The 14,010-nt window shown below is 34.8% G+C and overlaps 1 protein-coding gene across 1 annotated transcript in view; it reads right to left on the bottom strand.

The window, feature by feature from the left end:
- Window positions 1-14,010, bottom strand: part of GABBR2 (gamma-aminobutyric acid type B receptor subunit 2) — a 349,731-nt gene that overhangs the window by 176,015 nt on the left and 159,706 nt on the right. Inside the window, exons 5-7 of the mRNA XM_026034555.1 lie at window positions 9,246-9,311; window positions 1,576-1,767; window positions 303-539 (exon numbers count right to left, since the gene is read on the bottom strand). Coding sequence (XP_025890340.1) covers window positions 303-539; window positions 1,576-1,767; window positions 9,246-9,311 — 495 coding nt within the window. The remainder of the gene's footprint in view (window positions 1-302; window positions 540-1,575; window positions 1,768-9,245; window positions 9,312-14,010) is intronic.

Genomic DNA, 14,010 nt, shown 5'->3' with positions numbered 1-14,010 from the left:
AGTTTGCAACATCTATGGTTGCCCTGAGACTGCTTTAGATTGTTAATTCAGATCACATCCATGTTTAAGAATCTGCAGTGTCATCCGCTGGTGTCAGAAAACAGGTAATGAATAAGGCATCTACCATAATTTTGAAGGTAATGTAGAAAGTAAGGAAGCTCCGAAAATACAAGAAATGCACAACTAAATTTCTTTTACTAAAGTATCTTACATGTTATATTTGCTTCACCTACTGACATAAAAAACAAGCAAACAAAAAAACCCCACTCCTTGACTCCTACAAACCACTGGTTAGGACTTACCGTTACTCCAAAAAAGTTGGTTTCATTCATAGCATCCAGAAAAATTTTGCCAAGTTTGTGGTTTGTATAGTTAAAATCCTCAATTTTTTGGTGCTTGTTGGTAGCATTAAGATACTTCATTGCCCGCTGCAGGGTCTTGGCAATGACCCATATTCCATCATAGGCATAACCATGAAATTTGCTGGACTGTCCATCTGCTCGCTTAGCATTATATTCCTTTTCATATTGCTGTGGAGTCTGCAAAGGAGAAATGCTTAGGTTTTACTTCAGTACCATTTTATATTTTACAGTTTGGTTTAAAACCCACACCTTAAAACACAGCCCTCATTTTACAGACATGCATCACTAATAAGGATCTTCAAAACAAGAGTAAAGAAAGAATTTAAAATTCCAAAAAGGTGTGTTCTGCTTGAATTGAAACGAAGGTGAGGCTGAGGAGGAGGAACCTATGAATTGTTCTGTTTTCCTATACGAAGGACAATTTGATTTATTTTACTTTCATATAAAAAGCTTCAGTTCAACCAATGTCATCAGCCTGAAGTGCATGTGGGTAATTGTATGAATTAAATAACTGTCACTTAAATAAACATTTGCTTATTATGCATTTGAGTGGCAATTTATTATACAAGTTTATCAAGGTGTTCATGGAATGTTTTTATGAATATGAGTTGTCTGAAAAGATACCTTCCATGCTCACTAAGAAAGCAGGAAAGACACCAGCAGCAAAATCAGGCATGTTTATTCATTGACTAACACGTGCATGTATTTTTTTCTGTGATAAAGCATTATGTGCTTTATGAAAATATCACATATTCACATATTAAAAATAAGACTCCACATGGTTCTGATGCACAAATCATCAGCAAAGCTAGCCATTTGAAGGATTAGGGTTAAACAGGAAATATAACAAAGAGATTAAATAATATACATAAAGATTTCCATTCTGCTGATCAACTGTTTAATTTGACATGATGCAGCTTATGGTAGAGCAGAATGTAATTTGGAGATTTTAAATTTTACTGTATATGTAAATGTAAGGTGCATAGAGAACAGATGAGGCAAGCAAATTTACTGCTTTCTCACCCTGTAGAAAATACGAATGAATTTGTATACATTTTAAAAATTCAAACCACAGGAAAGTGAAGGTAATCACAGTAACTGCCAGCTTTTTTCACAGAAGAACTCTTTAGTCTAACCTCTCTCCCTCTCCTATGCCAAGAAGATGGTAAGATCACTGATTGTGTGACGAACTAATTTGAAGAAAAATACTAACTCTTCCTGATATGGTCTTCGTCACTTTTGTACTGAGAGGCTCAAAATCCACTCCAATATAACCTTCCATGGCAGCAAGAAGGTTTTTAGTGAGACACTGTGATGAATTAATCCAGGATTCCCACCAGAGATTTTCATACCACCCAGGAATAATCCACTGATATTTGCTGCCATACATGTCTTCATCATAAGCCTGCAATGATAGAAAAAAAAAAACAGTTAATTATAGCTAACATATCAAACATAAAATAATTTTTGGTGATGTTTTTACATTGTTAACGAAATCAGAGAATAATTGATGGATACACAAGTATCTAAGATGATTTAGAATAATCACTTGTTAACAATGAAGCTCCTTTCTTTAAAATTCAGATCATAAGAAGAGAAATTAACATAAATGGTTTTTCTTCCAAAAATCTTTTTGTTAAAAAGCAGGAAAAATGAAACATTTCTTTCTAAAATGGAGAGAGAGAGAGAGAAAAAAAGAAAGAGGAAGATCAGCAAAGAGCAATTACTTTCTAAGAGATACTCCAATATATAGTTATCACATATGAGGCAGGATTAACACACTGCCATGTTTAAGGTAAATTATTATCAGCTTTAACATCACATAAAACAACACAAGGTAAGAAGATAAATTGCAGCCTAGACACCATAAAATCACAATGTTGCAAAAATGAATGCCTAACTGTGATGAAGTGAAGAGCTTGTGGTCGTTAAGTAAGCACTGTCTTCAGCATGTTATAAATCAATATTAAACTGACAATTTTTTTTTTCAAGGAATTTCTTAAGCTAGAATTCTGTACTGCTTAAATGTTAAATACAGTCCATATTACTCCAGAAGACTGAGATAATGAGTATTGACTGTAAATATACAGCAGACACATAGAAAACAACACAGCAGTTGCTTTATTAGTCACACACTTAGCTTGCATTTCCATTCATAACACATTCTTTTTATAAGTAAAAGAAACAAGAGCTTTCGTATTATGAAGAGTGTTCCCAGATAAAATTAGCAGATTTTAACTCCAACATTTTTCTCACAATCTTACTGTAACTAGGTATTTTTATTTTACCATTTCAGTCAGATACCCCTTCATCTGCATAAAAAACATTTTTTATGCTTCTGTGTTAACATAAACCAGGTATGCTCATACGATAAAAGAGATTCCAATCATCAGAAGAATGTGGTGCAACCTTAAAGCTAACTGAAAAATATTTATATCCTAGCAGAAAATATCACACCAGTAGAAGGAGGAGAATATGACATGACATATTAATTATTCAGAACTCAATTGTTTTGAAAAGACCACCTCAAAAGCCAAGCAGATACATAAATAGTAACTTCCCAACTACATTAATATCCAAAATAAGGTTAGGCTTTAAATCTGTAAAGACTGTAAAAATTATAATATTGCTGACTCTTTTGTCTATAAATCAATTTTTTTTGGCCACTTATCGCTGAAATCAAATTTCATGCATTGTATATACCGATGCTTGAAAATGCTTTTGTTTGAAACCCAGTATCATTCATCCACTACTTTACGTATTACATAATCTGCATGAAATGTTTGCCATTATTACTTTAATCAATTATACCTTCCTATACTATACATCTGCTTTTGTCCTTTTGCCCATTTCTCTTCCAGCTGCAGCTCTTTAGACATGGCAAACCCCATCCAGCTGTAGGAACAATGGTGAATTCATCCTGAAATAATTTTTGATCACAGAGTCACGGAACTGGGTTATGAAGGTTGGAAGGGACCTTTGGAGATCATTCAGTCTAACTCTCCTGCACAAGCAGGATCACTTAGAACATAAAGCAGAGAATTGCATCCAGGTAGGTTTTGAATATCTCCAGAGATGGAGACTCCATAACTTCTCTGGGCAAACTTGTTCCAGTGCTGTGTCACCCTCACAGTCAAAAAGTTTTTTCTCTAAGCAGAAATTCCTGTGTTTTATTTTGCTTCTTGTCCTGTTACTAGCCACTACTGAAAAGAGTTTGACCCCATAATCTTGACACCCTCCCTTAAGGTATTGGTATACACTGATAAGATATATAAACCTCAGATGTACGCAAGATATATACATCTCAGCCTTCTCTAGATTAAACAGATTTAGCTCTCAGAGATGATTCAGTCCCCTTATCTTCATAGTCCTACACTGGACTCTCTCCAGTAGTCCCAGAGCACAGGTACTCTTGTACTGGGGAGCACAGAATTGGACACAATACTCCAAATGTGGCCTCATGAGGTCTGAGATGAGAAGGTGGACCTCCTTTGACCTGATGGCAACACTTTTCCTAATGCAGTCCAAGATACCATTGGCCAACGTGCCCCACAAAGGCACATTGCTGGCTCATGGTTAACCAAAACCATGCAAAAGAGCCTTGCTGAAGTCAAGGTGTATAACATCCACTGCTCTGCCCTTATCTACCCAGCCAGTCATTCCATCCAAGAAGGTTAGATTGGTTAATCAGGTTGATTAAAAGTGATTTCCCCTTGGCGAATTCATGCGAACTACACCCGATCACACTCTTGTCCTCCACATACTTACATATAACATCCAGGATAAGCTGCTCCATCACCTTTCCAGGAAAGGAGGGGAGGCTGACTGGCCTCAGTTCCCCTCCTTCTTGCCCTTTTTGAAGACTGGAATTTCTTCTAGTCCTCAGGCACCTCTCCCGTTCTCCACAACCTTTCAAAGATGAAACACTAGCAATACCAGCAATACTATCTACCAGCTCCCTCACCACTTGTGGATGTATTTCATCAGGCCCCACAGATTTGTGGGTGTCAAGTTTACTTAAATGATCTCTAACTTGAACCTCCTAAACCAAGGGAAAGTCTTCCTTTTCCAGACTCCCTCCTTTGTCCCCAGGATCTGGGATTTCAGGGGTCTGGCCTTAACAGTAAAGACAAAGGCAAAAAAGCAAAGGCAGCATTCAGTAAATTTGCCTTCTCTCTTTTGTGATGTTGAAAAATGATTCCATTACATAATGAGGTGAATCAAGGTCTTTCGGTGAAGTCTTGTATTTTCATTTTTTTAAATCTGCAAGGACAGAAATGAACACGGAACTATGCTTTATAGAGAGGGACAATCTTCAGCAGTTTCTTCTGCCATATTCAGATCAAAGTATCAAATCCTATTTTATAAGAAAGCATTGGCTATGTTAACCTGAAACTGGAGCTGTTGGAGATATTCTGTTTACATAAGCACCTGAGTCTATTTCCTGCATAATCTGTAAATGCCCTGGGATGCAAGCTGAGTTTTTTTTCAAAATTTATTTTTTTGCTGTCATTTGCTCCCTATTCATTCTGATGAATGGTGATGATTTTTATGCTAGGAAGATGCATTTTCTGGCTCAAAATATATGGATCCTTCCTGTGCTGTTCAGATGCATACAGATCACGTCTCAACAGGTTTCAGTTTCCAAGAGAAAGGAACAGGAGAAAGGAACAGCAGAATAAAGAAGGCTTATAACTGCTTTGTACTGTCAGACAGCATAAAGTCGCTACAGTCCCTACTCTAAACTTTCTTGCTTGCTCTGTCTAGGCTGTAGATCCTAGAGGTGTGATTCAAGCAGACAGGAAACTCAAGTTCAAGTCCTCAATATTTTCTGTCGTTATGAGACAGCTTTTTTTTTTTTTTCCAAGCTTTCCATTCTTATTTGAATCCATGAAGATATTCTTAGTTAGAATGAAGGTTATTTTAGAAATACAAATTCTGACTCTGTACTTTGCACACATATACTGCTTCTCATAAATTTATAAAAGCAGATATATGGCTCCAACATTGTTCAAACAAGAGATGGAATGATCAATGAAAATTTTCATATGATAAAATATCAATGAAATTCTACTGTTGTAATGGCTGTAATTAAACAGTAGCTGCTATTTACCCAAGTTTTAATATATATATATTTTAGCTGGGCCTCAAAATAGGTAGATACAGGAGCTTTTAATAACGTGTAAAAATTAAATTTAATTTCTAAGTGTATTATGCTTAAGTGTATTAAGCTTTTGATTAATTATGACTATACAGCAAGTATGAAGAAGTTATTTTGTTCCAGTAAGGGCATAAGGAAGTCAGGACAAAGGAAAATGTGACAAGCACAATGTACTTAAAGATACTTCTGCTGTTAGTTAATTTTAGCATAAAGAGATTATTTTTAAGTTATGAAATGACTGATTTATTATTCAGTGAGTAGAAGATGAGAGTTTGGAGAAGATACACTATGTTATTATTCCATAACAGAGAACTTGAACTCACGTTGTAAAAACATATTGCAACATGGTTTTAAGTATCAAGTTGTTCTCAGTGTGTCTTCAGTGATTTTGAATCTCAATTGTTTTGCACAATGGGCTTATGTTAGTCTAAATACTAGCAACACATTCAAAAAAGTTAAAGGTTTTCTCTGCTGGTGTTGAAACTGTAATTTATACGCAAATGAAAGTATACTGTGTTTAACAAGGAAAAAGAATACAGTAGCATCAATAAAACATACTTTTTTTCTGCAAGGATCCATTTTTACATACTGCAAAAGACTGCTTTTATTTTACTCCATTCTTACTCAAACTTTTGCCTATGATAATGAAACAACAATACGGAATAACATTAGGATTTTATCTTCACACTATTTTTGTATATTTATTTCAAACTACTTGTGATATGTGAAACAGTCTATGGTTTATTCATTCACAGCAGATGAACAAAGTGCTATTAAAATAGCCGATACAATCAGACCAGCAAAAACCAAATGAGAGAAATGTTAACTTTTGAGATATTTTCCATTGAGTGCAATATTAGTCTTTCATTAGCTAGAGAAAGTAAGAGTGTTATCAAGTGGAAGCATTTGTTTCTTCTTAAAAAACAGCTCACATTTAATTAAAAGAGACACTCAGTGGTAAAACTCCATCAACTGTCCCATCCTTTCGTATCAGAAGTACTGATTAAGCCTGCTTTTAAATATTATGAAATATTTACTTATATTTATACATAGGGACTGACTTACATGTAATATTGATCTTCCTAATTGTCCTCAGCCCTTTACATCAACCAGGCACCAGTCTTGATATGCTCAGTGGGTATATTGCATTATCTCTATCTCATTGTCATCTTTGTTGGAAAAATTCCCACCAATAATTTTCTAAAAAAAAAATTTCTGCAGAATTGATTTTTTTTTCTGTTGGAGAGATAGTGCAGTTGTTTAATATTAATCCTGCTTCAAACAGAAAGAAGTCAATGGCTGTTCAGCACATCTAGTTCACCATTTCGATTGTCAAAGTGAAAAATTTTAAGGCAAATACACAGATTTCTGTTCCATTAATAATATCAAACTTATCCCACTGAGATGAAAACAATATTAATGTATTAAGATTTCTCATGGAATGGAGAGTGTTTACAAATTTGGACACTTACATGAATAGCAAAACTTCCTTCAGTCATTATAGGAAACTCCTGTTAACATCAACAAGACTTTAATCATTCCTGTCCTATTCTTAAAACTTTACCACTGAATTCGACTATCTTTTAGTAAATTTATTTTATAGTTATGTGCTCTGCACTGTGTGTGTGTATTTCTGTGTGTGTGTCTGTATGTGCGCACATGTGTGTGCGTATGCCAACATCAAAGCAGAAGACATGAACTTAAAAATGCTAATAGAGAACCTGAAGAGATCTCAAAACATATAACTACTGGATCTAACCAGGGTACTATGATAGACTTTAAAGATACTCTCACTTACATAAGTTATTACCAAATAATATTCAGGTTATAATTACCATCCTGAAATATAAGTAAATAAATAAAAATCTTGGCCTGGTACTGTAACACCTCAGTTTAAACAAACCCAAAGCCTGTCTCTGGATGACGTTAGTCTATATCCTGCAAAATATAACAGGGAATCATAAATAATGTCTGTCTGACCCTAAACTTGGGAAGGGAGCTTACAAAAGCTTGACATATATAAATTATTCTGCTGTTAGATAACTCAACATCTGGGAGTGCAATAAGTGTCCAATATATTTTATGATTACCAGCGATGTTACTGAAAAGTAATTAATGTATAAATGACCTACTTTGAACTGCCATCTTCTGTATTTGGACTGTTATTGAAACTAACATACAAATATAAAAGCCTGAATACATGATTTCTCAAATTTCCTCAGTCTATATAAATTGTTGCTTTTGACACTAATGTACATTAAAATTATCTTGAAACAGCTCTGATTTTCGCGTACTTCTATCATTAGTAGTAACCGGGCATTCATGTGAATGACACATCCCCCATCTTCAAATCCTTAGGAACAGAGTGTTATGGATAAGAGGACATCATGACCCTCCGAAGATTTCTACAATGAGATAGTAATCTCATAGTCTTGGGAAAGAATTGTGGAGGAAGAAAGATAGATACTAAGGACAGTGGCATAAATGACCCCAATTTCTTTCCTAATGTTGATACAAAGGACAGTTCTGATCAGGAACTGTTAGCTGGGAAATGCAGCCAATTCTCAGGAAATCTGTAGAGGATCTGGGCAGCAAAAGGAAGACAGTGATTATCTCTGTCATGCCAACTTAAATGCTGGACCATATACAAAGAACCTATATTCAGAGATCAGAGCAATGAAAAAGAAAACAATCCCTTCCACTTCCTTCTGAATATAAATAGATTTGGTTCCTTCCAAATATATACCGCAACATCTCAAAATTTTGCCAGCTAATCAGTTGGTGAATAAGAGCCAGCATGTGTCCATGGCACATTTACTTTGTACTTTTGCTTTTCCATTCTGACCTTAGACAGACAAATTTGTCTATGTGCATAGTAAAAAGCGACCTTTTGAAATTTAGATGCTATCATTTTTGCTTTTTATTTTTGTGTTCCTAGTTCACAGAGATTTAATTTATTTATTCTGACTAATAATTCAATCCCATTAAAAATTTAGACCATTAAAAATCTGCTTGTTGTGGTTTTTTTTTGTTACTGTTTAGCTTTGTTTAGTTTTTTGATCAGATACATGCAAAGATCCATATCTTGCTACTCCTGCTTTCAATAGCAGCTAGACTACACAAGTTTGCAGCACATTTGCACACACAAAAATATTGTGGATATGAGAAAATCGTATATGCTGGTCCTAACTCATTCGTAAGTTCTTTTTTTTTAAATAATATTTGTATTCATTAAGAACTTCTCAGATGAGCCATGAGCCCAGCATTCAGGAGTGAACGATAACTATAGAATTAGCAATATCTTGAGTAGCAAAAATTATTAGTTTTTTTTTGTTTAATTACATGTATGTTGGCTATTTAAAGAATTTCTTATTCTGACAAAGCAAAACATCCAAGAACACATGCACGCAGACATTACACCAGAATACAACTCTTGAACTACATTCAGATCTTGCATTAATCTGCATCTGTTACTACACATATGTGCTTCCTAGGATCTGACATGAAGACAACTACTCAAGCTCAATCTGACATTTAATCTTATTATAACGAGGACAGGCTAGCACAAGTCTAAATTCCACTGAAGCCAAGTGCAGAAGGATTTTATTGAAATAGAAATGTAACTGTTTGTCTTGAGCTGAACCACATGCAAAATGTATGTTTCTGTTCAAAAAAATGTTTTATTCAAATATAATGCAATCTTTATTCTGATATTTACTTACACAGCAGAAAACTTTCACTGCCATTTCCTCATCAAATTGGCCAAGGATTATCCGAACATCATTACCCTACAGATAAAATAAAATTCATACGAGTTAAATACAGACATTCCAGAAACTATTTGAAAGTATTTTTAAGTCAATGTATCTGATTCAGCAATGCTTATACAGACTGAAGACAGTATTACATTCTACTGGACAGTGAAATCATGTAGACTGCTTTTTATGAGTTAATGCTGTTCTTTTTACTTCACACAAAAACTGGGGTCACAGTGCCTGCTTGAACAAACAGAATTTTCATTACCCTTATAAAATATATGGTTAGAATTGCTGTAGAACTGCTATTTTCCCGTCCAAAGGGAAAAAGGAAAGGATCAGAAGATTCTGTCTGAAAAATGATCAAAGATATTTCAGTATTATTTAAATCAATTTTTTTTCAGTTTAATAATTTCTGTGTTCATTTCTTGTTCAACATAAAGCATTGAGATGGCCACTGCAAAAAGAAACTAGAAATTAAATCTCTTCTGAAATTAATGATTAACATCACTCTTAGTATGGCTAAAATCATGTAGTGAATAATATACTTTTCTTATTTTGAACCTGTGCAATTCAGACAGTAATAGGAAATCTATTTCTATTTATTTTTATTCTTACTCATAAAGCAATAAAGTAATATAAATTTTATTGAAATAGATTGAAAGATTGTTTATCAAAGTCTACATTTTTCACATTTTAATAATTATTCTGGACACGCTTGGAACTCTGTCTCTGAGCTGTCTAAATTCTATAAACATAAAATCACAACTTTAATATTATCTTTGGAAAAAGAACCGCAAAGCAGTTGAAAAAAATGATACTGTTAGCATTGAATTATTAAACCTCAAAATTAAATCTTTCCTTTTTCAATATAATATGACAAGAAACAATCTTAAAACCAGAATGTGTGGCCTCACAGTTTAAGAGCACCACAGGGTGTTGGCAGGGTGTGGAGAGTAAATCCGCAGCGCATATGCCCACTCGTTGTGGGACTGTGACACCATTTTCAAACTGTGAAACTGTGATCACATGTACGAGGACATTACTTCTGCCTTCTAAAGTCATAAAACGCAATACACTCCCCACTGTTCATTTATTACAAAATACTATGAAAATTCTACCATCTTTTTTTTTTTTTCCCCAGAAATATCCTAGTCCTTTTCAACACCTCGACAGGCTACATGGATTGTTTTACATTACTATCATTTTGCAATTAGATTGGAAGCAGCACTCAGACCCAAATCTTGCATGTTCACATACATATGAGTATGTCATTCTACAATTCTTCAATCATCAGTGCCATTTTCAAACATATTCTTCAAGCATCCATGTAATCAGGTAGATGTTCTAATTTTTCTACTTGACAGCAGTTTCCACTTCCAAAAATCTGACTGTCTCAAACTCTGAGGATGTCAGGGAAAGTTGGATTTTCTACTGGGCTGATATTCCAAAGCCAGCAACCTGTGAGAACACGTTGCAGCAGGCAACCTGAAACATGTGAGAACTGCATCTGAACCAAGTTCTGTGAATCATCATGCATGGGATCAAAGAGAGCTATGGCTTCATGGCTTGACTACACCATTTTCTGTCATTTCTGAGTGAGCCAAGATGGAATACCCAAACAGGCTTCTGCTTAAATTCATGGATTTCCATGTTAATACCTAAATTTCTGTTTTTGAAACATGCAGTATAGTAAGGAGGACATTAACACATCTGTTTTCACTAGAAGATTTGGGTGCTGTGTAACTACAAACTGAAGATAAAAAGCATTATTAAATTATCACCTACTAATGAATGTCATGTCTTCTATTTAAAATATTATATCATGGTGCAATTAAAGACTGAAACAAAACGACTTTTCCCAAAGGACTTAAAAATTTTAATCTCAACAGTGTCTTTTTCACATATTTTTAGCTATATGAAAGAGTATCTTATGCTGAGAAAAGAGAAAGTACTTTATGTCAGAAATAAGAATTCTTACTTCCTCCAGAAACATTTGGCAAAGTGTTAATCCTTTGGAGAGATAAATAAAATCACATTCCACATATTCTTAGGCCAGCAATTGATCCAAGAAGGCAATCACAAAATGACAGAATGGTTGAGGTTGGAAGGGACCTCCAGAGATTAAGATCCAGAGACCTCCCCCTGCTCAAGTAGGGACACCTAGATAACATGGCACAGGCAGGTTTTGAGTATCTTCAAGGAATGATGAGATTCAGCAAATAAAGTGATTAGGAGTAGGACCCAGTGAGCAAAAAAGCAGTCATCCAAGGAATGTCAACAAGGTATGTTCTTTTTTTTTTTTTTTTTTTTTTTTTTTTCCCTCATACACTTGTAAATTGCTTGGATGCTGATAAAGAATGTTTGACAGAGAAGTTTCTATTTCTATTTTGGAATATACGGGTGCTGTGCTGTATCGGATTATTAAAAAATATCCCAAAGGGAAGAGGCAACTCCCAACACTATAGTGATAATAAAAAGATGAAAGTTTAGACCATTTGTTAGATGGTGATATCATAATTATTCTTCTTAATAATTACAGTAGCAATATCTCCATTTAAGCTTCACCCCTCAGTGAGTAATATATATGTTCTCACTCTTTAAACTAGAAAATGGAGAACATTTATCTACAATTGTGGTGGACTCTTCATGACAAAATATTTAATTAAATTTACAAGACAACTGCATAGCCTCAAATATGATGGCTCTCTCCTCTCTTATTTTTCTTGAGGTTGAGAACATGTTTTGCCAGCATCCAACACATCTATTGTATTCAGAAAATCAGATAGAAACTGTTCCATTGATTTGAAAATAATTTTCACATGAATAACAATGAAGTTTATATGTGGGCTACCCTGGAAAAATTTGCCCTAATCGGTACAAGCCAATTAGTTCCAATTGCACCTCCGGACAGCTCCTGTTCACTCAGAAGTTTCAGGTTTTCTAAATGTTCTATACGTCACTAAAGCTGTGTGTTCTAAAAACTATGGGCGGGAAGGACATGAACTTCTCCCTTGAAAGATGATAGGACACACCATCATCTTTCCAAAAAGCACAGTTTGAAGTTTCTTTATCTGCAAAACTATATTAATGCATGGCATTTCTCCAATGCATTATTATAATCTTGTCCTGAGAAACTTTACTTTGCTAGTGGCTGGACTGCTTTTTCTATTTACTACATCTGAAGTAACCTTCAGCTCAGAAGAACAAGAAGGAACAGGTCTACATTCCTCTTAAAAATAAGAGATCTGATGCAGCAGGATTTTGCAGCATCTTCATCTTCATGTATTTAACACAATCTGTTTGTCTTTTGGGTAATGGACATTTTTATTGGCATTTTTCTTAGTAGTATCTTGGGAACAGGGTTCTGCTTTTCGCATAGCTATAATTCATTTGTGTGGTATCAGACTTATTTCCAAGTACTTTGGACATACATTGCAAAAAAAAGGAGTCAGACATCAAAGATATAACACTGATGGAACTGATTTAACTGAAATATGATGGTTATACTTTTGTAAGTGATCACTCACCTGATGATTCCAAAAGTACTCATTTAAGCAAAAGAAACTTACAAAGCAAAGCCAGTCAACACTGAAGAAGTTGTCTGATTGAATTCTACATGACAGATTTTCCTCACAGAGTTTTATTCGGGAAAACAAGCTGTTGCTTCTAATATCATACAGCTGATGTTTATGTTTGCAATGTTGCTAAATTTGTTCCCTTAAGACTTCCAGCTTTTGTGGAACACTATCATTGCTGAACTTGTTTGGATTAGAACAGTGACTGAAGAAATGTATGAAACTTAATTACCAGTTTGACATGAACTTTAGCATATTGCATTTGTCTCCTACCCAGTTTACTTAGTGTCAGATTTCAACGTCCTTCTAGCTTCATGCTAGAAGAGAGAACTCATCTGAACTTCCTCAAATCATGAATGGTTTCTCAAGTGCATTGCTCCGAGAAAAAAAATAGTAAAATACAGGAAAAGAGACTAACTGCTTTCAATAGACTCATGAGATACTAAGCTACACATCCACTTGTTAATCAAAGATAAAGCATCAAGTCTTCACAGTGTTGCAATAAATCAGCTTAGGTCATGCCAAGGAGGCAACAAATTGAGAAAGGGATTCTCACAGCTACAGTTAGCAAATGTAAAAATCAGGGAATACCTTGTAAAATGCGACCTAAAATGCCCCAAACCACAGCCAAGGTGTTGCCCAGTAAAAATATATAGCGTTGCCTCTTCTCACATGTGTACTCGGGAAAGAATGTTAGCAGATTCCCTACAGTTACGTAAGTATTATCAAAAGACAATAGGAGATAAAAGTCTAATGTTGCCCTGACAATCTTGCTCTGCTCTCAACTCTGCTCTTTGCAACGGTAACTTCTGCCACAGGTCAATGCCCTAAATGTTAGTGTTTCTTCTCCAAGCACGGTCCTTCTATATTCCTTGCATGAATCAGATTTTACTAAAGAATAATTGAAGACATTTATTGAAAAAATAGTTGAAGAAAATTGTTTGAAGATCTTTTGATCTTTTAGAATCACCTTTTTAGGGTGATTCTAAAATTTTGATTTTATTTCATGTCAGAAATGGGCATGCAAATGAGCTATCATATAAATGACCCACCTAGACATAATCTTGTGCCACGTGCTCTAGGTGAACCTGCATCTGCAGGCGGCTGGGACTAGATATCTCCAAATGTCCCTTCCAAGCTTAATGGTTCTATAA

The sequence above is a fragment of the Nothoprocta perdicaria genome, unplaced genomic scaffold, assembly GCF_003342845.1.
Source record: "Nothoprocta perdicaria isolate Ctin4 unplaced genomic scaffold, notPer1 scaffold_147, whole genome shotgun sequence".
Classification (NCBI taxonomy): domain Eukaryota; kingdom Metazoa; phylum Chordata; class Aves; order Tinamiformes; family Tinamidae; genus Nothoprocta; species Nothoprocta perdicaria.
Note: the sequence above shows the minus strand (reverse complement) of the source record. Positions and strands in the feature narration are given on the sequence as shown.